The sequence below is a fragment of the Corylus avellana genome, chromosome ca2 (genome assembly GCF_901000735.1).
Source record: "Corylus avellana chromosome ca2, CavTom2PMs-1.0".
In the NCBI taxonomy this organism is placed as follows: Eukaryota; Viridiplantae; Streptophyta; class Magnoliopsida; order Fagales; family Betulaceae; genus Corylus; species Corylus avellana.
The window spans coordinates 45,172,394-45,197,406 of record NC_081542.1 but is presented as its reverse complement, the minus strand read 5'-3'; the positions used below and the strand labels follow the sequence as shown (position 1 = coordinate 45,197,406).

At 39.6% G+C, this 25,013-nt stretch overlaps 2 protein-coding genes across 2 annotated transcripts in view; both read right to left on the bottom strand.

The window, feature by feature from the left end:
* LOC132171782 (uncharacterized) overlaps positions 1-14,026 on the bottom strand; it is a 39,667-nt gene extending 25,641 nt beyond the window's left edge. The window contains exons 1-2 of the mRNA XM_059583181.1: positions 13,339-14,026; positions 7,829-7,976 (exon numbers count right to left, since the gene is read on the bottom strand). The gene's annotated coding sequence lies outside the window, so the exon portion shown is untranslated. The remainder of the gene's footprint in view (positions 1-7,828; positions 7,977-13,338) is intronic.
* Positions 14,027-14,990: 964 nt separating this feature from the next.
* On the bottom strand, positions 14,991-16,130 carry LOC132169944 (zinc finger BED domain-containing protein RICESLEEPER 3-like). The gene is made up of 2 exons (XM_059580882.1): positions 15,140-16,130; positions 14,991-15,001 (listed from the first exon to the last, which is right to left on the bottom strand). Exons 1-2 carry the CDS (start codon positions 16,128-16,130, stop codon positions 14,991-14,993), a joined length of 1,002 nt encoding a protein of 333 aa, XP_059436865.1.
* Positions 16,131-25,013: the final 8,883 nt, after the last annotated feature.

Here is a 25,013-nt window from a genome sequence, read left to right as displayed (position 1 = left end):
ATGGGAAGCTTGAAGAAGATCACTCCATTGTTAAGTAGGATCTGAAACAGCAAGAGGAGAATTTCACCGAGGTTGATCTTCGGTGTATTGCACTATTGGAGCAACTTCGTTGAGCTCAAGATGAAGCCTCGGTTCAACGGTTAAAGGCCGAGGAGTAAGTAGTGAAGCAGAAGGCTACTGAAACGAGGGTAGAGGGTTTCAAGGCTAAATTTAAGCGTATGAAGAGGCAAATGCGCCATGCCAAGGATAAGGCTCGGAATTACTTCAAGCAGCTATCCTTTGCCACTTGGATCCGAGATCAAGGCTGGGCTAGAGGATATACCGTGGGTTTCGAGACTTTCCAGAATCTGGCCATTAACTCTTCATGCTTTATTAACCTAAACACCATTGAGCCCGAAGCCTGTCCTCCCGAAGCCGACGCTATTGAAGAATTTTAGCCTTCGAATGAGCCTTCTTCCGAGGCTTTTCATTCTTAAAATGGGTTAAGTTCAGAAAGCGCCTTTACTGCTATTTTTCTTGAACATTGGCCTCAGGAAAGCGCCATATTGGCTATATTTCTCCGAGGTAGTTTAACCTTCAAACAGTCCTTCTTCAGAGGCTTTTTGTTCTAAAATAGGTTAAGTTCGGAAAGCGCCTTTACGACTATATTTCACGAACGTTGGCCTCGAGAAAGCGCCCTATTGGCTATATTTCTCCGAGGTATTTTAAGCTTAGAATTAACCTATGTCCAAGGTTTTTAATTATTTAATTGGGCTAAGTTTGGAAAGCGCCTTTGCGGCTATTTTTCTCAAACACTTGGACTCGGGAAAGTGCCTTTACGGCTATATTTCACTGAGGCATTGACTTTGATGCAATAATTTCTGAAAATTCCTTTGATTGATATGATGCTTTTACAAGGGAAATCAAAGCTAATTGAAATTGAAGCAAAGTATTTCAAGCAAAGTACTTCTTCAGATGTTCGGCGTTCCACGGCCTCGGGAGTGCTTTCCCTTCTCCATCCTCAAGATGATAGGCTCCCGCTTTACGGCATCCAACTACTTCGTAAGGCCCTTCCCAATTTGGGGCTAGCTTTCCCTCAGCTGGGTCCTTGGTGGCAATGGTGACCTTTCGCAAGACCAAGTCTCCCAGGTTGAAGCTTCTGTGCCTAACCTTCTGGTTGAAATACCGGGCTACCTTCTCTTGGTATCCTGCCATGGTTACTTGGGCCTGGTCCCGTTTCTCCTGCAGCAAGTCAATGTGTAGCCTGATGCCTTCTTCATTGCACTCTAGCCTAAAGGTTTCCAAGCGGAAGTTTCCCGATCCAACCTCAGCTGGAATGACTGCTTCAGTCCCACAGGCTAAAGCGTAAGGAGTCTTTTCGGCTGAAGTCCTCTTCGTAGTTCAGACTGCCCACAGAACTTCCGGGAGATCCTCAGCCCAGTCTTCTTTGCGCTCACCAAGTTTTTTCTTCAAAATTTTGAAGATGGTCTTGTTGGTGGCTTCAACTTGCCCATTCGCTAGGGGATGTCCCGGGGATGAGAAGTAGTTTCTGATATAGAGCTTCAAACACTATTCTCGGAATGAATCACAGTTGAATTGCTTTCCATTGTCACTGACGAATGCGTGTGGAATGCCATACCAACAAATGACATTCTTCCAGAGGAACCGCTCCATGCATTTGGCTGTTATGTTCACCAAGGCTTCCATTTCTACCCATTTGGTGAAATAATCCACAGCCACCACTGCGAACCGAACACCACCTGTCATCGGGGCAACAGTCCTATTATATCCACCCCCTATTGTGAGAAGGGCCAAGGTGAGGAAATAGAACTCAGCTCCTCTGGGGTTGCTTGGAAACATTGGAAAAGCGTTGGAAATTGTCGCAAGTTCTGACTGTTTTCATCTAGTCCCGACTCATGTTCGGCTAGTAGAACCCTACTTGGACAGCTTTATATGCCAACACCCTTGCTCCCGAATGACTACCATAGATTCCTTCATGAATCTCTCAGAGGATATAATCATCTTCCTCCTTAGAGACACTTGAGAAGGGGCAACATGAAACATCGCTTGTAGAGGGTTCCATTTACCATGGTAAACTGAGCAACCTTAGTCTACAGCTGGATTGCTTTCTTCTTATTAGTTGGAAGAGTTACTTTCTTAAAATATTCTACTAGCTCTTCTGGCCATTTAAACATCACATCTATCGCTAAAACCGTTATTTCCTCGGTTATAGCAGGATGGAATAGAATTTGGACTGGTTCTTCGGTTTCTTCCATACTGTCCTCAGCTGTTGAACCCATCCGAGCCAAACGATCTGCCCTTTCATTCTCTTCCCTTAGGATCTTGATCATGCAGAATTTTTTTAAAATATTTTACATTTTTTGTACTTTAGATAAGTACAACTTCATATTTTCCCCTTTTGGCTTCGAACTCTCCTCGGATGTATCCGACAATAACTTGAAAGTCGCTTCGCACCTTCACAAATTCTGCTCCCATTTCCTGAGCCAAGCTAAGTCCTGCCAAAACTGCTTCATACTCGGCTTCATTTTTGGTGGCCATGAACTCCAACCTCAAAGCACTACACAACTCTTCTCCATCTGATGTGATCTACACCACTCCTACTCCACCGTTCTTCTTTGTGAATGATCCATCCACATAGATCACCCATACTTCGTCCCTTGGCCATTCTTGTGCTTCTGGCAGATTGGTGAATTCTGCCATAAAATCTATAAGGGCTTGGCCCTTGATGGCATTGTGAGGGACAAACTCAATATCGAACTCCCCGAGTTCGATTGCCCAATTTGCTAATCTGCCAGACAGATCTAGCTTCCATAGCACCTTCTTCAGTGGATACTGAGCTTGAAGGTATGGACGAAGCTTTCTTGATGCAATGGTCAAGGCGAAGGCAAGCTTCTCCATTTGCACAAACCTTTCCTCGGCTCCTCTCAATGCTAGGCGGATGAAGTACACTGGCTTTTGGACGCCTTCTTCTCGGATCAAAACTGCACTAACCGCAGTTGGGGATATGGCTAGGTATAGATACAGCGTTTCTTCGAGAATAGTTCAGCTCAACAAAGGTGGGCTAGCCAGGTACTTCTTTAGCTGTTCAAATGCTTGTTCACATTCCTCGGACCACTCAAATGCCTTTCTTAAGATCTTGAAGAAAGGGAGGCATTTGTCGGTTGACCAAGAAATGAACCTATTCAGCGCTGGAATCCTTTCTGTCAGTTGTTGAAGCTACTTCGTATTGTTCGGGGATTGCATGTCCAGGACTGCTTGGATTTTTTCAGAGTTGGCTTCAATTCCTTGGTTGGACACCATATAACCGAGGAATTCACTGATGAGACTCTGAAAGTGCACTTTGTGGGATTTAACTTCATTCCGTATTGCCTCAACGTCTTAAACGTTTCTTGCAAATCATGGGAGTGATAAAGCGGTAACACACCCTTGACAAGCATGTCATCGACATAGACTTCTATGTTCCTTCCGAGCTGCTCTCAGAACATTTTGTTCACCAATCTCTGATAAGTGGCCCTAGCGTTCTTCAGACCGAATAGCATGACTTTATAACAGTACAAGCCTTGATCCGTGATGAATGCTGTCTTCTCTCGGTCAACCTCAAGCATGTAAATCTGGTTATAACCAAAAAAAGCATCCATGAAACTAAGCAGCCATATCCAGCTGTTGAATCCACCAACGCATCAATTTGCGGTAGTGGAAAGCTGTTATTCGGGCATGCCTTATTCAGGTCGGTGAAGTCTACACACATCCTTCATTTCTCGTTAGACTTCTTGACCAATACTACATTGGCCAACCAATCGGGATAGTACACCTCTTCGATGAACCCAGCCTTGAGACTTCTCCACCTCTTCAGCGATGGCCATGTTTCGCTCGGGAGCGAACTTCCTTCTCTTTTGCTTCACTCGCTTCATCACCGGGTCCACATTCAACTAATGGACAATCCCTGGCATATCTTCGTGTGTCCATGCAAACACCTCCATATTGTCCCACAGGAAGCTGATCAGGCCTTCTCGGATTTATGGAGTCAATTATGAGTCAATCTTCACAACTTTTCCTTCTCCCATAACTACTTCTACCAGCTCCTCGGCTGGCTCACCCTTTGGTTCTCCCTCTTTTCTGCTATCCACATTACTGATCGTTAGGGGCGCAGATCTCGAGGGTTTCTTCAATGAAGTGTTATAACACTTCCTTACCGCAACCTGATCTCCTTTGACTTCCCCGACTCCTTTGTCCATTGGAAACTTCATCTTCAGGTGATAAGTTGAAGTTGCAGCTTTCAACTTGTTTAATGCTAGCCAACCGATGATTGCATTGTAAGCAGATGGTCGGTCAATGACCAAAAAATCCACCATAGCCATTGCTTGCTTGGGGGCTATTCCTGCTATAACAGGAAGGAAATCAGCTCTATGGGTTGGACTTGCTCTCCTGCAAACCCAACAAGTGGTGAACCAAATGTTTTGATCATTTCTCTATCAATGCCCATCTGCTTGAAAACTGGCCAATATAAGATATCGGTCTAGCTTCAATTGTCCACCAAAATCCGATGGATGGCATCGTTAGCCACCGTCACCGGTACTACTAATGCGTCAATGGGTCATTTTTTGAACCTTTGAGGTCTTTTCAAGAAGGAGAACCTCTTCTACGTTCACCTTTCTCGCGTGAGCCTTCCTCACAGATTTGGACTCTCATCCACCAGCGAAACCCCCCAAGATTGTGTGAATCTCGCCTATCACATCCGGATTCCATGGGTTTTGGTGATTGTCCTGATCTCTCCTCGGCTCATCGCGTTTTTGCCTCTAATCTTGTCCTCTTTTGAGGCCTTCGTTATTCGCCTCCAACCGTAGAGGTTGGTTCTCCTGAGGGTTTATACCTCTACCTCTTTTGTCGGCCAAGAACCCCACCAATCTTCCATTTTTGATGAATTTTTCGATCTCCATCAACAAGGATATGCAATCCTCGTCTGGTGACCATGATCATTGTGGTACTCTTAAAACTTTTCGTTGTTGCGTCTCAGTGGAAGAGTTCTCATCTTTGATGGCCATCTGAAATTGGGATCCCTCTTGATCTCCAAGAACATCTCAGTGACACTGGTGTTTAGAGGAGTCAATCTCTAGTCTCGTTGGCGTAAAGGTTCTATCTTCTTCCCTGAACTCTTCCGGCCCCTTTACTCATTTCTCTTCTTTCCGGAGCTCTTAGGTGCTGCCTTGCTATTTCTTGCTCCACCTTGGCCAGCTTCCTTCTTGGACTTCATTAGAGCTCTAGTGGTTTCCTCTTGGTTTATGAACTCTTAGGCTTTGTTCATAAACTGACGAAGAGTAACCAACGTAGGTCTCCGAGCCAATTCGGCAATCAGCGGCCCTTTGGTTCTGATCCCGTTCATCAAAGCTGAGAGCACTGTCTCTTTCTTTGGGCTTTCTATACTCAGCTTCTGTCAGTTGAACCTAATCATGTAGTCCTTCAAGGACTCATTCTTCCCTTGCACAAGGGACAACAAGTAGGCAGGGGGCTTCTTTCTCTTCCAAAAATTGACTTAAAAACTAATGTCCGAGGGAATCAAAGTTGTCAACAGACTTGGGAGGCAGCCTCCCGAACCATTCTTCGGCAACTCCTTTCAAGGTCAGAGGGAAAGGCATGCAATTTCATTGGGAGTGTCATGGAGGATGAGGTGGGCTCGGAAGCTCTCCATATGATCGGTCAGATCTCTGCAGCCATTGTACTTGTCAACACGGGGTACCATAAACTTATCGGGAAGAGAAAATCTCATCACCTGATCAGTGAACGGCAAGTTCGTGTTTTACATCAAATCCTCTGCCACCGATCGGTCTTCTCCATTAGCCATCTGATGGGCCATCTCTGCATACTTTTTCTTCAAATCTCTCACTTCCTTATCCACACTAGTCTCATGATGAGACCTCTCGTGGTGAGATCTCTCATGATTAGATCTTTCATGACGAGATCTCTCGTGATGAGATCCATCACGACGAGATCTTTCATGATGAGACCTCTCAGGAATAGATCCATCACCACCTTGAATGGTTGTGTCATGGCCACCCTAAACAGAACTCTCGTGATCTCCATGACCATCGACTCACTTCCCTTTGTGTCTCTCTTCACATTCTCGATCCCCTCTAGCAGTGAGTCGGGAAGCAAGATCTTCATTCTGCTTCTTCAGGGCGTCCATGGTCTTGGTCATACGCCTCATGTGATGTGACCTTCCAATGAAGCGATTCAACCATTCAGATCATTTGATGTTCCAGGAATGCCAACTTGAACATTCGGCTCGAGATGCGAATGTGTATTCACCATGTTGGATTTTGAGTATTAAGAACTAATGAAAATCGAAGTTTCCCACAGATGGGGCCAAACTGTCATGATGACAGTTTGCCGAGGAGTGACATGACACGAAGTCCGAGCAGTCATTGGTCTACAAAATAAGAAAGTAGGATAAGATCTACTGGGGTGTGTCGGCGGGGGATAGCTCTGATGCCTAAGTCAGTGTTTGTTTTGAGATAGGGAGAGAAAATGCGCAATGAGAGCTTGAGAGAGAATTGTGATTACCAAATAATGAATTGGAGTTTCCCTTTTATAGGCATCAGGTAGCAGTTGTCGCCCCGAAATTCTTGGCCCCACGTTCCTGAGGATCCACGTGCGCAATGCTAGTGAAGTGGATCATGGGTTGTGGGTACTCCACAATCATGAGATCATGGAGTGTGTTAGTGGGTGGCTCGGCCACGCTTGTGTTGGACGTGGGCACCCGAGTTATCCTCGGGTACATGTGTCTCGGTTTGGTGCTGACATTTGGACCACGTTCTCGTGAACGTGGGGGCTTTGCTTAGGCGCTGGGTGTATCACACATTCATTAATGAACGTGGGTTTCCTTTACTCGCTGAATGACTATTATACCCTCAGTGAAAAGACTGCCATTACCTTGGTGGGCTAGCCATGCTTCGGTATGGGTCAACTATATCTCGGCCTAGGTCTGTCTTTTAGCAGACTTGTACTTTGGACCGAGCCTAGAGGATTGTTGGGCTTAGAGTAGCCGATCCATGACCCAACACAGTCCAGACTCCAATTCGCTAAATTTATATAAATAGGTCAATGCACTAGATATAAACCCCATGCTGAATTATCGTGCATTACACATATGTTACTCAGAAACCTAATTTAGGCATTGGATGAAGATCACGCCTACACACAGGGTGATCTCTCTTGGTTGTCCTATATTTTGCAAGAATCAAGAGACCAATTTGAAGTGCAGAAAGAAGATAAAGTGTTTATCCCATCAAGAAGGATGTGTCAATCACTTCGAACCAGAAACTTTACGAACAATATCAATAACTTCATAAATCTCATGCTATGCAATTGATCATTCTTATGTCACTCTCTTGCTCTTTAGGGCCTTACTCCCTAATGGCTTATAAAGGCCTTACTCTCTTACTTACGGCTAAAGGGGCCTTAATTACTCCCAACCGTTTAAATTCCTCACTTATTTTTCAGCACTAGGGCCTTACTCCGCCGGTATGAAGACTCTGCCAGTATGAAGACGTATCTTATTCTTAGTTTAACAACCCCGGGGTGTTACTCCCCAGGTTGGTCCTTACTCCTTCCTTTATTTAGTGTCTTATCATTCCTTTTAATGCACATATGTCATGATCATGATAAACTTCACGTACATTTCATTTCATAAATCATAAAGCATCTTAAAACATGTAAACCTTATCGAAAGCAAATAACCATATTAATTCATAAAATAATTATGCTCAATTTATAAAAACAATATCATGCTTTTAAAGATAAGTACCAAGTCTTAGCGAGTGGTTATACTTACGAAAACCAGTATCGTTTCTCAACAAGTACTTGTGCTTTCCTTGGCTGGCTCTTTCCGCGTTTTCTCACTCAAACCTGTTATCTTGTAATGTACTCTACACATTGTAGGATTATTTTCATTCTTAGGCCTCCCATTCCGTGTCACGTACCTGCAATTTATCATATCGTTAGACTTGGCTAGACTACCAAACCTTAACTCCTATTTCTTCGATAACTACTTCATGTAGCATTTCTCACTTTCCTAAGAACTAGTCGAGCACCATTATCTTTCTTTGTGCTAGTAACGCACCACAACCTATCCTTAATATGTCATTGTACTTGAGTAACAACATCACAAATGTAATTTGGAATGGAAAACATCCAAGTCTTATCTATGATATCGCGAGTGGTTGCCTTGCCAAGCCGTGTGCCGCTTTGTTACTCTCTCTGTGTACATGGCATACCTTCCACCTGGGAAAAGAATTAAGGATAGATCGCACATCTTCCACAAGGTAACCACTCTGCAAGGCCGAATCCACTACTTGGGGCATCTCCTTCTAATATTACACTCTGAACGCCCACTTCCTTACATAATTTAACCCCTTGGAACATTGCTAAAGCTTCAACAGCAGTGGGTTCTATATATCCTAGCGTCGTCATGCTCCGGGCAGCGCTTACATTGCCATGGTAATCACGTACAAAAATAACCAAGCCCATCCTCCCATTCGTAGCATCCACAGCGGCGTTGAAGTCTCGACTTCCCGTTCATTATGACAAGCAGCCGCCCGTAATTATCCCATAGTTATGGTTTTCCTCTTATAGAAACCTTAGATTCCTAATACGTATTTTAATTTAGTTCTACTAAACCTTTCAACTGTGTTTATCAGTGTAATGATATAAAGAGAACTAAAATTTTCATATATTCATCCCAAGTATAATGTACCATTTAAAATTACTAAGTTATTAGGCTTGGGTTACATTTCTTAGGATCTTTAAATCGCTTAGACTTCATATGTTTAAAACACTAGATCTATTAAACCCAGTCTATTAATGCCTAATTGCTTTTAGCACTTGTAAATTAAAAGCCTACTTTAAGTATTTTCATAATATTATGCGATTATAAATAATACATTTAAAGCCTTAGATATTCGGGCGATTTATAGTCCTAACTCCAATAACATCCTCATCCTCATCTTAAAATATCCCAATTCCCCTTTAACCTTTTCCCCCTTTCAATAAAAAAATAAAATAAAATATCCCAATTAATGCGTTATCTTTAATTCGGAACACATCCGAGTGACTGGTCTATAGGTGGGACCCTTAATAATTAACAACCATCATATTCTCCAAATTCTACCAGCATCTACAAAAAAACCTACGAAATACACCTTTAATTCCAGCCAAAACGGAAACAGGAAGCTGTAAATAAACAAAATTACCTGTGAGGTCGCCAGAGCTCGGCTCGATAAAACTCGATTCATACGCGGCTTGATTATTAAATGAGTTGTTCGCGAACATAAAATTATACTTGATTATTAAATAATACATACTCGAACTCAGCTCTCTCGTTTAAAGTTCGTGAACATACTCGTATAAGAGCTCGGCTCACTTATTAGCACAACTCGTATATATTTACATATATACATATTAATTAATAAAGGACAATTTTTTTTCAAATTGGTTTGGAGGAAATTTCCTTAAATTGATTGATAAGTGTCATTTAACATGTTCGGGTTTATCAAAAAATAATGTTTGGGTTCATAAATTAGTAGAATGACAATAAATAACTCTTAAAATATTTAAAAATAAAAAATAAATAAAACATGTAAGAGATGGCATTTGTTACTTATTAGATTAGGTTAGGGAAAATTTCTGTCAATTAATAAATATATGTATATATACTAGTTAACAAAAAATAACAATAATTAATTGGTATACAGTATATAATTATATTATAATTAATTAATTATATCTATAAGTATCTATATAATATATAATTTAATCATATATTCATATGGTTATATTTTAAATGATATAACCATTAAGTATCTAATGGTAGTTGAATCAACGATTTGAATTGTTTTTTTTTTTTTTTTTTCCGCACACAAGGAAGGAGAGGGGAATTCGAACTTGTAACCATCATTTCATAAGACGTAAAATTATTATGATACTCCTTGAAGGCAGCAATTATTATGATACTTAATCATATTTTCATACCATCATATTATATATATAATTATAAATTAAGCTGAGTATAAATTATAGCCACATAATATCACACAAACTATGTTGTAACACCAAAGAAAATAATTATGAAATTTATTACTAATAACTCCAAAGCAATTTGAATCAATTAAATTAAAGGGATACTCATGAATTAATCTTGAAATAGAATAATAGGTAGTAATAATAAGTCTTAGTGTCTTAAATAATTATTTGTAAAGGTAAATTGTAGTTAAATTAAGGGGAAAAAATACATTTTACCTCCCTAAACTATCCACTCATTTTCACTTTGACCTCCAATGTTTAAAAAGTGACACTTGACCCCCTCCTTCAAACTTCTAAATTGTTGCAATTTGACAATTCTGACTTCTTCTTTTTTTCCCAAAATACCCCCATCCCAATTTACAAATAAAAAATAAAAATTAAGGGGTGTCCGGTTTGGGGTGGCCGGCCACCCCTTAATTTTTAATTTTTTATTATTATTTTTTTTTTAACTTGAGATGTGGGCATTTTGAGGGAAAAAAAAAAAATCAGAATGATCGAATTGCAACAACTTAAAATTTTGGGGCGTTAAGTGTCACTTTTTAAACATTGGAGGTCAAAATGCAAATGGGTAGATAGTTTAGGAGGAAAATATATTTTCTTCTTAATTAAATAAGGAGTTAAATATAAATTTACGAAGGATGGAATTAAAATAAGATGGGGGCAGTATTATAGTTTAGAAAAGTTAGTTGTTTAAATTAAAAAGAAAATCTACCTACTGCCACAGGTGTGGCTTTAATTGGCACTGAGGAGATAAGAAAATCTTAGAGTGCCCCTACTATGTGGTCCGCCTGTAAACTCCACCTTTTGCAGCATCCAATAGTTGATTGACACCTCACCTTATTGCATAACTACACAATACAACTGAAACACCTATTCAATTCCTCTTCTCTTTAATAAATCGAATCCATCAAAAAAACAATCAAAAATACTCTTCCTCTTCTCCCTGAAACACCATCTCTTTCACCAAGAAGGCTCTCCCTCTCTGAAAGTCTCTCCCTCTCTGCAGCTTTCGTTCATGGGTTTCGAATTTGCGGCGCACACGAATGGGTTTTGTCGATTTTTCCATGTACAGAATGGGTTGCGGCGCACATGAATGGTTCTCGCCAGACCTATGGCGCCGTGGGTCTGGCGAACGCCCAACAGCGTTCTGGGTTTGCGAACGCCGTGGGTCTAGCAGCTTAAGAAATTTTCTTTGTTGATTTTCTTGGGTCTCTCTTGATTTGGAGTTTGGGTTTTGTTTTTTCTGATTTGGCTGATTGGGGTTGTGTTTTTTCTGTTTTTTTCTGGTCTGGCTGAACGCCCAGCAGACCCAGGCCGGGATGCTGTCCTGCGCCGATGTCTGGTTGTGGGTTTGCTGGCGCCCGGGCAGGTGGATCAAGACCAAGCGTGCGCACCTAAAATTTTTGAGACCAAGCAGGGACCAAGGAGAAGCTGAGCTTCAAAGGGACTGTCATATGTATTAGCCATTTTTCTAAGTTGGTTTGAGTTGTAGCCATATGTATTAGCCATTGTGAATTTTGTTAAGAAAGGTTTTGTGCAGATATGTCGAATTGTTTGAAGGAATGACTGAGTATTGATTCGGTTGAGTATTGATTCGATCACCAAAGACAATGGCCTATGCTAATGGAGTGGGAGGCCATACCAAAGACAATGGCCAATGCTAATGGCCAATCCAAGCAGTACAGAAACAATAGAAAACAGCAAAGCCTTATAATTTAACTAAGCCAAACAGATTAAAATGGTGCACAATTTGATGGAATTCAAGTCAAACTCACAATATCACTCCAAACTCAAAATATCACTCCAGACTCACCATATTCAAGCCAAATTATACTCCAAACTCACAATATCACTCCAGACTCACCATATCAAGCCAATCTGTTTCTATCTATTTCTAGCATGCATAGCCAAACTCCAAAATCAAATACAACTAGAGAAAATCAAAGCAACTTGAGGGCGCTCCATAGGCGTTGATCCTATCTACACCAATATCAACCGTAGACGATGAAGAACCCATTTTTCTCTATAAGCCAACACAAGGAGATTTAGAAGATGGAAAGCTTCTTGATTTTATTTTTTTTTCTCAAAAAATGAGTCACGAAACCTTGTTTTTTCTCAGAAGGATCACTGTCGTTTCCACGAAAAAACCAAAATTTTCTCAAACGGTTGGCCAGCGATGGTTTGCGAAAAATCCTGTGCTTTCTTCAATGCTTGTGTTTTTGGTTACGACAAAAGATCTTCAAATGCTTGTGTTTTTGGTTATGACAAAAGAAATCAAAGGAAGTCTGATTTCTTTCTGGTTTTCCAGAAGGTGAAAATGGAGAGAGAGAAAGAAAGATGAACCAATTGGGTGCTGAGGATGAACCATAGGTGAAGATGAACCAGAGAAAGAAAGAAAGAGAGGGCATGTGATAAAAAAATGGGTTTTTTTTTGGCCTTTGGATTTAAAATCCAGTGCTTTTGTTCCTATTTGATTCTGTGTTACTAGCTGGCGTGTACGCATGCTATTGGATGCTGCAAAACATCAGTTTTGCAGCCCGACCGCATAGGAGGTTTATCCAAAATCTTATCCTTAAGCCTCAGCAAAAGAAAACAGAAAAAGGGTCAAGCTCTTGTTTTCGGTAAAACATGTAACCCTACTTCTTTCTTATTGCCCATCTTTCTCCCACGCCGTTGTCTGGTCTCTGCTCCCCTGCGTCTTGCTTCGCATCAGAGAGAGAGAAAGGGAAAGAGCGAGAAACACTTAGAGAGATAAACCAAAATAGAGAGTGTGTATCGGCGTGAGAGGGAGTTGAAAACCCGAGTTGAGAGCGGGTAATGTTCTGCCTTGTGATCCATCGGAAATCCACTGTGCACGGCTGAGATGGTGGCGATTTTGGAGCTTAGCAGACGGAGAGGCTCAAGCAAGGTGAGAATTTAGCGAGCCGAGCCAAGTGCCCGATATGACACTCATCTCGCCTAGAAGACGAGCTCCGGCTCGATCTTGCACAAGATTTTCCTCTTGGCGAGTCGAGCCGAGTCTACCGGTTACAGCTGGTCATGAGCTCGAGCTTGTGAACAGTAAGTACAAACGAGCCGATCCTGAACACCCAAACTCACTCAGGATCGTCTCGTTTACAGCAGCTAAAAACCCAATACATGAACATCACCCACTCAGTTTATGGCTTCAATCAACCAAAATTTCGAAAGGAATTACCACCCACTAGATTAGGAGGAACCAATATCCCAAAAACTCAAAGACAAAAGGAAAGAGAAGATTCTCACCTTGGAGGATGACATCCTTGCTTTCACCGGTACCTCCTCTCCGCCGTTCGTCTCTCTCTCGTTTCAGCTCTCACAAAATCGTCTCTCTCACTCTCTTATCTCTCTCACAAAACAGTTTTTGTCAACAACTGTTTTGTTTGTTGTTGCCGACCGGCGACCGTGTTGAATATTGCCTTGTATTTCACAAATCAAGTACGCCCCCAAATCATGTTGATTATGTGTTTTGTTCTCTCTCAATTTGTATGCTTTGTTTTAAGCAAAGGCACAAACCATAAAGATATGGAGACTTGTTTTATGGCTTTTGGTTAAGCATTTCGGTGAACATTTATTGAAGAAGAAAGTTGGTGGCTCATTTAATTGAAGGAAGAAAAGAAGCAGGTGCATTAACTCCTTAGTTAATGCTTCATTTGTCAACAAAAGAGGGATCCACCATTTGAGACTTTTGTCTTCACATTTACTGAAGTAGTTTTTGTTATATATGGAGGCCATTCGGCCATTTCAAATGGCGGAATGGGGGAGAAGAGCGAGTGTGAGTAGCGCCATCTGGAATGTAGGGAGAGGAAAGATGTAGGGGCATTTGGGTATATTTTGGATTTGAATTTGTGAGTAGTTAAACACTCTTGATTTGTATCTCCCCTTTTGAATTAGTGAAATCTTTCTTTACCGTTGCACTGTAAAGGTAGGTAAGTTATCGAACCACGTAAATTTGGTGTTCTTGTTCTCATTTGTTTATTTTTCTTTAAACACTATATCACGTTTGATCCGCTTAAATTATTTGTGTGAGATTTGGATGCTTCCGCACAACAGACCGTTCCTCAAGTTTGCCTTGACCAAACTAGTTTTTTTTCTTCGCCGATGAGAAGGAGAGAGAGAGAGAGAGAGAGAGCACCGGAGAGGGCAGGTCTCCGGCGTCTTCTACGGCAACTCTGGGCTGCACTCCAACACCTTCAACGATAGCTCTGGGCTGGGCTTGGCAGTTGTCACTACTGCCACCTAGGCGTGTCAACCCGGTTCGATTTTTTTATTTTTGGCCAAAACCGGAACTGGAACCGGAACTGGGGTCGGTTCCGATTCCGGTTCCGGTTTTACCCCGTCTAGTAACCGGTTTTTTAAGAAAATTAGTTTTTGGGCCTTATTTTAGGTATTGGGCCTAAAATAAGCCCTTTTTTTTTTTTCATAAGTTAGCTCGTTTTAAAAAATATATATATATATATATCTATTAGTCTTTTTGTATAAATTAAAGAGGTTTTATGGTGATTGTTCCAAATAATTAAAAAATAAACCTAAAAAAGCCCAAAAATCCTAAAAAAATCAATGTTTTTGCCTATATGGGCCTTAGAAATAAAAATTTAATTTTTTAAAATACCTTAAAAATCATTTTAAATTAGGTACATAAAGAAAACATTAAAACAATAAAAAGTAAAAACAAGTATGTAAACAAACCAACATGCACAAGAAATAAATACCCCCTTACTACAACAATTCAAAACCAAAAAAAAATAAAAAAATAAAATAAGTATTTAAATAATCTACCAACCAAAAGAAATACACTCACAATAAAAATAGTTCACAAACATATTACAAAGACAATATTACGCAAGCTTTAAAAATCATCAAATCATCTAGCATGTCACACGAGTTTTAGAAATCTTCTAGCTATATCCTGTGCATAAAACAACAAACAAAGTTAAGAATGGTTAATATTAAAATCATGGCATTTTAATATCATAATATATAAAATTTCAAACTATGAAAACATAGTAAATAATAAAAAGTATTGAATTTATAATCATTTAGTTACCAGGCTCATCATAGCTTTCCATTCCCATAAACTTCTGCAGCTCCTCAATGTTATTTGGGCAGCTCTTTAACCAGTCTTGTATGCAAATCAAGGCCTCAACTGTAAGTGGAGATAATGAACTCCTAAATGAATCTAATATATGTCCTCCATTGCTGAAGGCAAACTCAGATTCAACAGTGGAAATAGGAATAACTAATACATCACAGGCTACCTCTGCGAGAATAGGATATTTGGGTGCATTAACCTTCCACCAAAGTAAAATATTAAAATCTTGGGTTGTTGCTTCACACCGATCAGACAAATATCGTTCCGCCTCCGACTTACACTCCAAGTCGGTCTCTTCTAGGTGTTGGGAGAACACCTTCAAATATTTCACATCTTGATCCTCCAAGTCTTCATCTTCAACATTTGAAAAAGTAGGAATTGAACTTTGTATACCTACATCAGAGTTAGATAACCCATCCTCCGCATGAAACAAATTGTATTGATCCCACAAACGGTTCAAGAGGGCGTCCACACTCCCCTCGATAAATTTCGCCGAATCAGCTTCATTGCATCTTCTCAACCAAAATACTAACCCCTTCATCTTGTAACGTGGGTCAAGAACAAATGCCACATACAACAATAAGTTAATCCTCTCCACAATCTCCCAATACTTATCATACTTTGTTTTCATATCAAAGCTCACTGAACTAAGGATAGGATTATTACTACAAATACCATCATTCAAAGTATTTTGAATAATACAAAGTTGAATGAAATATGAGTTGGATGTAACATTTTTTGAACTAGAAAACTTCAATGTGGCATCATAAAAAGATTTCAAAAACCTCACAAATAGCCTAGCAGTTTCCCACTCAATAGATCTAGGAGCAACAAAATGCTTACCATCATCCTCCTCAAGTAGGGCAAAAGCTTTTTCATATTTCTCAGCGGAGTTCAACATTAAGTACGTAGAATTCCATCTTGTTTGAACATCTAGACATACCATGTTCGTACATGTAATCTTTTCTAGCTCTATACATGATTTAAACTTTGTCATTTTCGCCGGTGAGGACCTTACAAATTTCACTGCATTTCTTATAGTAGAAACACAAGCACCCAATCCTTTCAACCCTTCAGTTACAACAAGATTTAAAATATGAGCAGCACACCGCACGTGAAGAAATTCACATCCCAAAACAGAATAAGGCTTGTTCTTCAACCTCCTTATCATAAACTTGAGCATCACATCATTGTTTGTAGCATTATCAACAATAATTGTGAACAAACTATTAATCCCCTACTCCATTATTGTACTCTCCACCAATTTTCCAAGATCATCACCTATATGACTAGAAATCAAGCCAAATTTGATTATTTTCTTATGCATTATCCAATCATAATCTATGAAGGTAGCGGTAATAACCATGTAGTTCAAATTTTGAAGAGATGTCTATGTATCAGTAGTTATGCAAACCCTTTTACCGCTCAAAACATTTTTCAACTTAAGTTTTCCTTCCTCATATAGTTTCATGCAATCTTTTTGTAGAGTATTACCACTTGGTACAATAAACCTTGGTTCAATTCCATTCATCAATTCTCTAAACCCATCATTCTCCACATGCCTAAAAGGCAACTCCTCTTTGATGAAATACCGTACAATCAAATTTCTTAAATAAATCGGATCATACTTCACAAATCCTACTCCTTGATTGCCTTCTATTATATTCTTAAGTGGCATTTGCAACAAAGTTTAACCTTTGGGTATATTCGATTTTCTAAGTGGAGAGGTCGGACATCTAGTGGTAAGGTGGCTCATCATGTCTGAAGTATCATTTTTCCAGTGACACCCTAACACCTTATTGCAATAGTTGCACATTGCCTTAGGGTTGTTCTTATCAACTGGTTCTATTTTTTTGAAGTTATCCCATACAACAGACTGATTCACCGATGGTTTTCTGGATAGGTTCGTTTGTGATTGCAAGGTATTTGTAGATGAAGTTGGATTGGTTCCAGAATTGTCACATTCTAATTGCATACTAGGACTATTTGTCTCCTCCATCTATTAAAAGTGTTTAGATGTTATACACTAAAGTGAACAATATATAGAAATATTACAACAATAAATATAAACTGCCAACAATAAATACTACAATCAACGCAATAAACCCAACATCAGAATTCCATCAAATATTGTTTAGATAAACTACCAACAATAAATATATATGTATATAAATAATATATTTCTATGTTTTCCATTTTTCCTACTCTCCAAATAGACTGTCTAAAAATTTCAACTTGGCAAAATAATCGGCAAAAACTGCTCATCGTCCCACTCCCACCAAATTCGAAATTGCAGCACCCCAAATTAAACAAGCCCATCACAAATTTAACGAACATTCATGTAATGATGTAAATGAAGTAATGAACACTAAAATTAAAAGTAGAGTAGATTAAATCGTATCCGCTAAAACGAAGCAAAACAAAAAAATTTCCATAGATCAACAAAGAAAATATCAAAGAAACCCAAAAATAAAAAGATCAGATCTGGCTACTAGTGCTCATTGCTCGGCTGACGCTTGACGGAGCGAGAGAGGGAGGCGAAGCGAGAAACGGAGAAAGACTAAAAGAGAGAGGCCGAATGGGTGTGACTTGTGAGTAATGTTTGAAATGCAGAGGGGGAAACAAGAAATGGAGAAGTGAAATGAAGAAGAGGACTTAGGACTAGAGGAGAAAAATTAAAATGGAGAAGAGGAGGGCTGGTGGCGTGATGCACTGATGCAAGAAAAGAAGATGAAGGCCGAAGGGGACTTTAGGGGAGAGGAGAACCGGATAAGTGAGAAGTACTGGAGACCTAATTACCTAAACCTAAGTCTAAAAGAATTATATATATATATATTATTTAATAAAATAAGACCCGGTTCCGGTATTCTTGGTAAAAATCAGGTACCGGAACCGAGGTACCTGGCTTTTGGATTTTTCAAACCGAAACCGGAACCGGGTTCCCAATTTTCCGGTTTCTCGGTTCCGATTCCGGTTTTCCGGTAATTTTTGACACCCCTACTACCACCGGGTAGAGAGAGAGGGGGAGAGAAAGAGAGAGCACGGGGAAGTGAGGAGAGAGAGAGAGAGAGAGAGAGAGAGAGAGAAAATGATGGGTTTGAGGAGAATTTTTTTTTTTTTTTTTTAATGATGGGAGAATGGATTTTAATCTAGTGCTTGTCATCTCATTTGAAAGTTTGTGATTTTCTTAGTTGTCAAATGTTCATTGGTGGACATAAAGGAGATAGTTTACACTATGTCCTCGTAGAAGTTATCCTCAATGGTAAATGTCCTTTATTACCTATTTTGCACTTTTATAATTTTTTTTTTTCAAAATACCCTTAAAGTTATTAAAAATTACACATGAGACAGGTGCCTAATGCCCACGTACTTGAAAACGGCTCTCTTCCTTCCTTCTGACCACATCACAATTTAGGCTTGGGTATCGGTCAAAATGGTCCGGTTTTGGCTCTTATCAGTTATTAACCGATAATTTTCGGTTAAACGGTTTATTAACCGATACTGGACCAATAAAAATTTTAACCGAAATTATCGGTTATAATGGTACACGGTTAAAAGGTTCGGTTAAACCGGTTAACCGTGGGATTTATATTGATTTATTTTGTTAGGCCAAAAATGAGTTTTTTTTTTACTTTTGAAAGCCCAAATACTTTTTGTTGGGACCCAAATATTTGTTTTTTTGGCTAAAAATTGAAGTTTTTTTATATTGATCCTCCAAAACTTTTTTTTTATATTATAAAATACATTTTTCCAAATCAAATGAACTAATTAACATAATGAATGCCAATTAGACTAACAAAACTAGTTAATGAAAAATGCTTTCACCAAAAGCAAAGAAATCTCATCCAATGCCATCACTAAAAAAAAAATCAAACCTACCCAAACCCAAATTAAGATAAGGTTACATAAGTATATATATATATAATCTCAAAACTACGTCGTTTTGGCATCCCTACTTAACGGTTTATGTCAGTTAAACGGTTAACCGATATGAAATTTATAACCGAACCGAACGGACCGATAAGCATACCGGTATAAAAAATTTAATCGATAAGGATATCAGTATATGGGTTACGGTTAATATCGATTTGGTTGAAGCCGGTACACGGCCGGTAATTGGTAACCGGTTAATCTGCCCACCCCTACATCACATGGCTCCGGAGGGTCCCGAGGGTCTACATTTGTAACATTTGAAAAGACTACTAATAATAATTTCTTGTTGTACTATTATTTGTTATTGTACTCAAGAGTAGTTCAATCGGATGTGATCACGCCTAATGAAGTGGAGGTCAGTAGTTCGAATATCTCTTCTCCTCTTGTGCAGATAAATTAAAAATAATAATAATAATAAGAATAAGAATAATAATGATAATAATAATAATAAGGGTTAATAACTTTTTTAGTACCTGAGTTTTGAGGTTCTTTAATTTTTCCCCTAGGTTTTAAAACATGACTAATCTAGTATCTCAGATTTTGAAAAATACCAAATTACCACCTCCAGCCTGGGGGTGGTTTCGGCCACCCCTTTTTGGCCCTTAGGGGTGGTCGAACCACCCCCAAGATGTGGTTTGGCGAGGTGGATCAGCCACCCCCAGACCAGCCTTAGGAGTGAGCCTAAGGTCAAATTGGTGGTGGCCGGCCACCCCCATAGAATTTTTCAAACTGGAGGTGGTAATTCGATCTTTTCCAAAATCTAAGGTATTAGATTAGTCATATTTTAAAACCTAGGGGGAAAGATTAAAAATCCTCAAAACTCCGGTACCAAAAAAGTTATTAACCCTAAGAATAATAATAATAATTTCTTAGGAGAGAGAGGATTACTTTGTATTTTGTAATTTAGATTAGATTTACAAACATCAGGCATACATATACATGTAACCTAGTATCAAGTATTTTATTAATTACCATAAAATAAAAGTTCATCTATAAAATAGATGTCTTTCGCTTTAGTGATTTTTGTTTCATGATACATGATCTTTAGTTAATCTAGTGACTTTCACTTCCTGAGACATTATTTTCAAACGATTAAACTACCTATTAATCTTGATGTTGCACAGTTGAACTATTAAATTATGTAGTCAATGTTTACCGAATTATGATCGTCTCCAGTAATTAATTAGTTATAGTAGAGATATATTTTTGTTCTTTCAAAAAGTGAAAAAGACAAAAATACGCTTTTAAGTATAACTAACTAACTTTTTGACAAAAATAGGCTTCAAATATAATTAACTGGATATTCTATACTTCATTTAAACTAGATAAAATCATTCTTCAGCTTTAATAATTTGATAATAAATATGAATTGACTTATGAACCTTACATGGCTAGTGAGTGGTCTCATCATCCAGAACAAGATCATCTCTAATTTATTTGAACTAGATAATATCTAATTAGTTATAGTAAAAGCGTATTTTTGTCTTTTTATTTTTTAAGAAAACAAAAATATCCCTCTACTTTAATTAACCGGATATTATCTAGTTGAACTTATTATCCATATATTTTTCTTATTTAAAACATATATTTTAGTTAAATAGGTTACATGTTTTTCTAATCATTACTTGCTCTTCTCTTTCCCTCTCTTTGTTTTTTAAAACAATCATTTATCTCTCTTTTTTCTAGAGAGACTTGGAAAAAAAACAAACATTGTTTCAATTAACTAATAACTAAAAAAAAAAAAAAAAAGACTTGGAAAAACAAGTCTACTTCAGTTCAGCTTCTGGTCTTCATTCAAGCTGCTTTCGCCATTGCTGAATCCCCAAAGCTCTCAAACCCCCAACACAACCGGTTCAAGTCAAAGAGAGTCTCAAGCTACTGCTCCAAAAGGTAAACTCTCATTCCCACACAGTCTCCGTTCTCGGGCTTAAATCTTGATGCTCAGACTGTGTTAATCAGCGTTCTGCATATTTTACAGCCTTAGAATTTCGTTCAATCTGTTAAAATAAACTAGAAAGTACTAGAGAATATAGGGATAAACTTAATATTATATTTCTGTGTGTATTGAACTATATACAAAGATGTCTATTTATAGTTGAATATGGCCAGATAAAATGGGAAATACAATCACGGAATTAATGTACAATATTACAGAATAATATCAAAGAATATATAGGGAAAATATATCAAATCAGTAATTAAGGTGAATATCAAATATATTCTGAATATATTCTAACATCCCCCATCAAACTCAACGTGGTAATGTAGATGCCAACTTGAGTTTGGAAACAAGATCACGAAACTGTCCAGGTGGATGTGCTTTGGTGAACACATCGGCTAACTGATCAGCGGAAGCAATAGGACAGAGACGGAGATTCCCCTGCAAAAGATGATGGCGCACAAAATGACAGTTGATCTCAATGTGTTTAGTATGTTCATGAAATACATCATTATGTGCAATCTGAATCGCACTTCGACTGTCACAAAAGATAGGAGAACTGGAGGTCTGAGAAACCCTCATATCTTGTAGGAGCCAACGGACCCAGAGGAGCTCAAAGGTGGTGTCAGCAAGAGCACGATACTCAACTTCAGTACCAGAGCGGGCAACAACAGATTGTTTCTTGCTACGCTAAGAGATGAGAGAATCACCATGTAAAAAACAATAATCCGTGGTGGAATGGCAATCAGTGAGATCATCTGCCCAATCAGCATCTGAATATATATGTAAGTCTAATGATGAGTGAGAGGAGAAATGCAAACCATGAAACAAAGTGCCCTTCACATAGCGAAGGATGCGAAGAACAGCCGCATAATGAACTGAGCGTGGTGCGGTCATAAACTGACTAACAAGATGAACTGCATAGGCAATATCCGGTCGTGTCACAGTAAGATAGATGAGACTTCTAACTAACTGTCGATAGAGAGTGGCATCAAAAAGTAGCTCACCATCAGTGGCGCGAAGTTTTACATTGGTCTCTAGAGGGCTATCAACAATTTTACAATCGGTAAGGCCAGCTCGGGAGAGGAGATCTGAAGCATAGTTGGCTTGAGAGAGATAGTAACCATTTGGATCAGAAGACACTTCCAATCCAAGAAAGTAGCTGAGAAAACCCAAATCCTTCATCTCAAATTGTTGACTCAAAAATTGTTGAAGATTACGAATACCGACATTATCATCTCCAGTAATAATCATATCATCAACATACAGTAAAAGTAGAATGAGACCAGCATCAGATCGCCGAATAAAAAGAGCAGAGTCATAGGGGCTCGAAACAAACCCAATCTGCACAATAGTGGAACTGAATTTGGCAAACCAAGCCCGTAGAGCCTGTTTCAGACCATACAAAGCTCGGCGAAGTCGGCAAACCTTGTGTGGCGGATGATCGTACCCAGGAAGAGGTTGCATATAAACTTATTCACTAAGATCACCATTGAGAAATGCATTTTTCACATCCATTTAGAAAAGATCCCATCGACGCACTGAAGCCACAACAAGGAGGGATCGAGCAGAAGTAAGGCGAGCCACTGGCGCAAAAGTCTCCTCATAATCAATACCATACTCCTGATTGAACCCCTTTGCCGCAAGACGTGCCTTGTATCACTTAATAGATCCATCAGATTTTGTCTTAATCTTGTATACCCACTTGCACCCTACCGCAGTTTTGCTTGGAGGTAAATCAACTAAGTCCCAAATATGGGTTTTCGAAAGGGCATTAAGTTCTTCAGACATAGCATTTTGCCAAAGATGGTCAGTATGAGCCTCACGGAAGGAGTGAGGTTCATGTAGAGTAGCAAAATCAGAATAACAATGATAATCACGAAGGTGGGAAGGAAGAGATGTTACTCGAGTAGAACGATGAGGGACAGAGGGAGCTGGCTCAAGAGCAGATGGATCAATAGGCGGGGCAGAGTCATTGGGGTCGACCGTCTGAATGTCGTCTGGAGAGCTTGTTATCCCTACATCAAGATCAGTAGTGTCGGGGAGCAAATCAAATGAGACATTAGTGAAGATATGAGAAGAATTAGAGGGACTAGTAGGAAAAGACTCCATATCACTAAAGAACCTATGTTCCCAAAAAGTGATATGCCGCGAGATGCGAAGCCGTTTGGAAATAGGATCATAACAACGATATCCTTTGTGTTCAATGCCATACCCATGAAAACAACATAGACGAGAACGTGGTTCTAGTTTTGTTCGTTCATGGGGTGGAAGAAGCACGAAACAGACACAACCAAAGATACAGAGGGATTGGTAATCAGGGGGAGAACCATACAGGAGTTCATAGGGGGACCTATTTAAGGTAGTGGGAGACGGGACCCTATTAATGGTATAAACAGCGGTAAGAGCGGCTTCTCCCCACCAAAAGTGTTCAGGGATAGAAGCAGATGGGAGGAAAGCCCTAACAGTGTCTAAGATGTGCCTGTGTTTACGTTCAGCACAACCATTTTGTTGAGAAGTATTTGGGCATGCGCGATGGGGAAGAGTGCCATTTTGTTTGAGGGTAGTAAGGAATGTAGATTCACGATATTCCATGGCATTATCATAACGAAATTTTTTTATTTTTCAGAAAAATTGGGTTTGAACCATCTGTTGAAATTCAGAGTAAATTTTTGAAAGTTCAGACCGATTTTGTAAAAGATAAAGCCATGTGTATCGAGAATAATCATCCACAAAAATGACAAAATAGCGGGATCCACCCATGGTGGGAATAGGCGCAGGGCCCCATACATCAGAATGCACCAAATCAAAAGGAGCAGAAGAAACAGATGCACTATTATTAAAAGGTAAAGCACTTTGTTTTCCAAGTTGACACGCAACATAATCAAATTACTCAGACTCAACAGACCCTAACTGACCACTTGTAGCTAAAGAACGAATACAAGAAATAAACGCATGTCCTAAACGAGAGTGCCATAAACTGAGGGTGGTAGAGGGAGACCGAGATGGAATGGCAGCAGACACAGCAGGAAGAAGATGGAGTGATGAAAGCTCGAACATACGTCCAATCTTACGGGCGGTCCCAATTAGCTGTCCCGTCTGTGGATCCTGCACATCATAACCTCGGTTAGAAAAGTGCAGTTCCAAGCCAAGTTCACAAAGTTGACCAACGGATAAAAGATAACGAGAGATTAGGCACCAAGTATGTATCAGACAAAGATAGTTGATGAGTAGAAACAGACCCGACGTGACTAACATTAAGATGGGAACCATTAGCAGTGTAAATGGTGGTTGGCCTAGGTAACACAGATTTGGCAGAAAAGATGGAAGAATTCGGTGTCATGTGATTACAACAAGCAGAATCAATATACCAAGAGGAATTACCTAGTGTGGTGGACATGGGAGTATTAAGATTGGACTTAGATAAAACCTGATGAATGAGTGCTTCGATTTCTATAGGAGAAAGGGTACTGGGTTGGGGTGCAACATCGGTGTAACACATATCTGATGTATCAGTATGAGTGACCGCAACAGCCTTATGACTAGGAGCTCGATGATTCCCACGAGAGAGCCTTTTTCTGCATTCACTATACCTGTGGCCAAATTTCTGACAATAGTGGCACTGGATATTCCGATTGGATGAGGAAGACCCGGCAGAAAAAGAATTAGGGGCATGCGTATTGCGGGATGCAGTGGCCATGACCATCTCAAAGGTGTGTAACTTCATAGTGGCGAATCGAGTCTCCTCTGAAACGAGTTCGCTAAGGGCACTGTCCAAGGATGGCAGCGGTGAGCGGTGAAGAAGAGAAGCTCGAGTATGCTCAAACTCATCTCGAATTGCTGCAAGAAACTTGGCTAGGCGCATGCTATCGCGAAAAGCGATGTATTTAGAGGCATCAACCTTATTTCTCCACTTAGGCTCACATAGTGCTAACTAATTCCAAAGACAAGTCATTT

Coding starts and splice junctions, on each gene's coding strand:
- LOC132169944 (XM_059580882.1), bottom strand. CDS start 16,130: ATGGTATGTCTAGATGTTCAAACAAGATGGAATTCTACGTACTTAATG.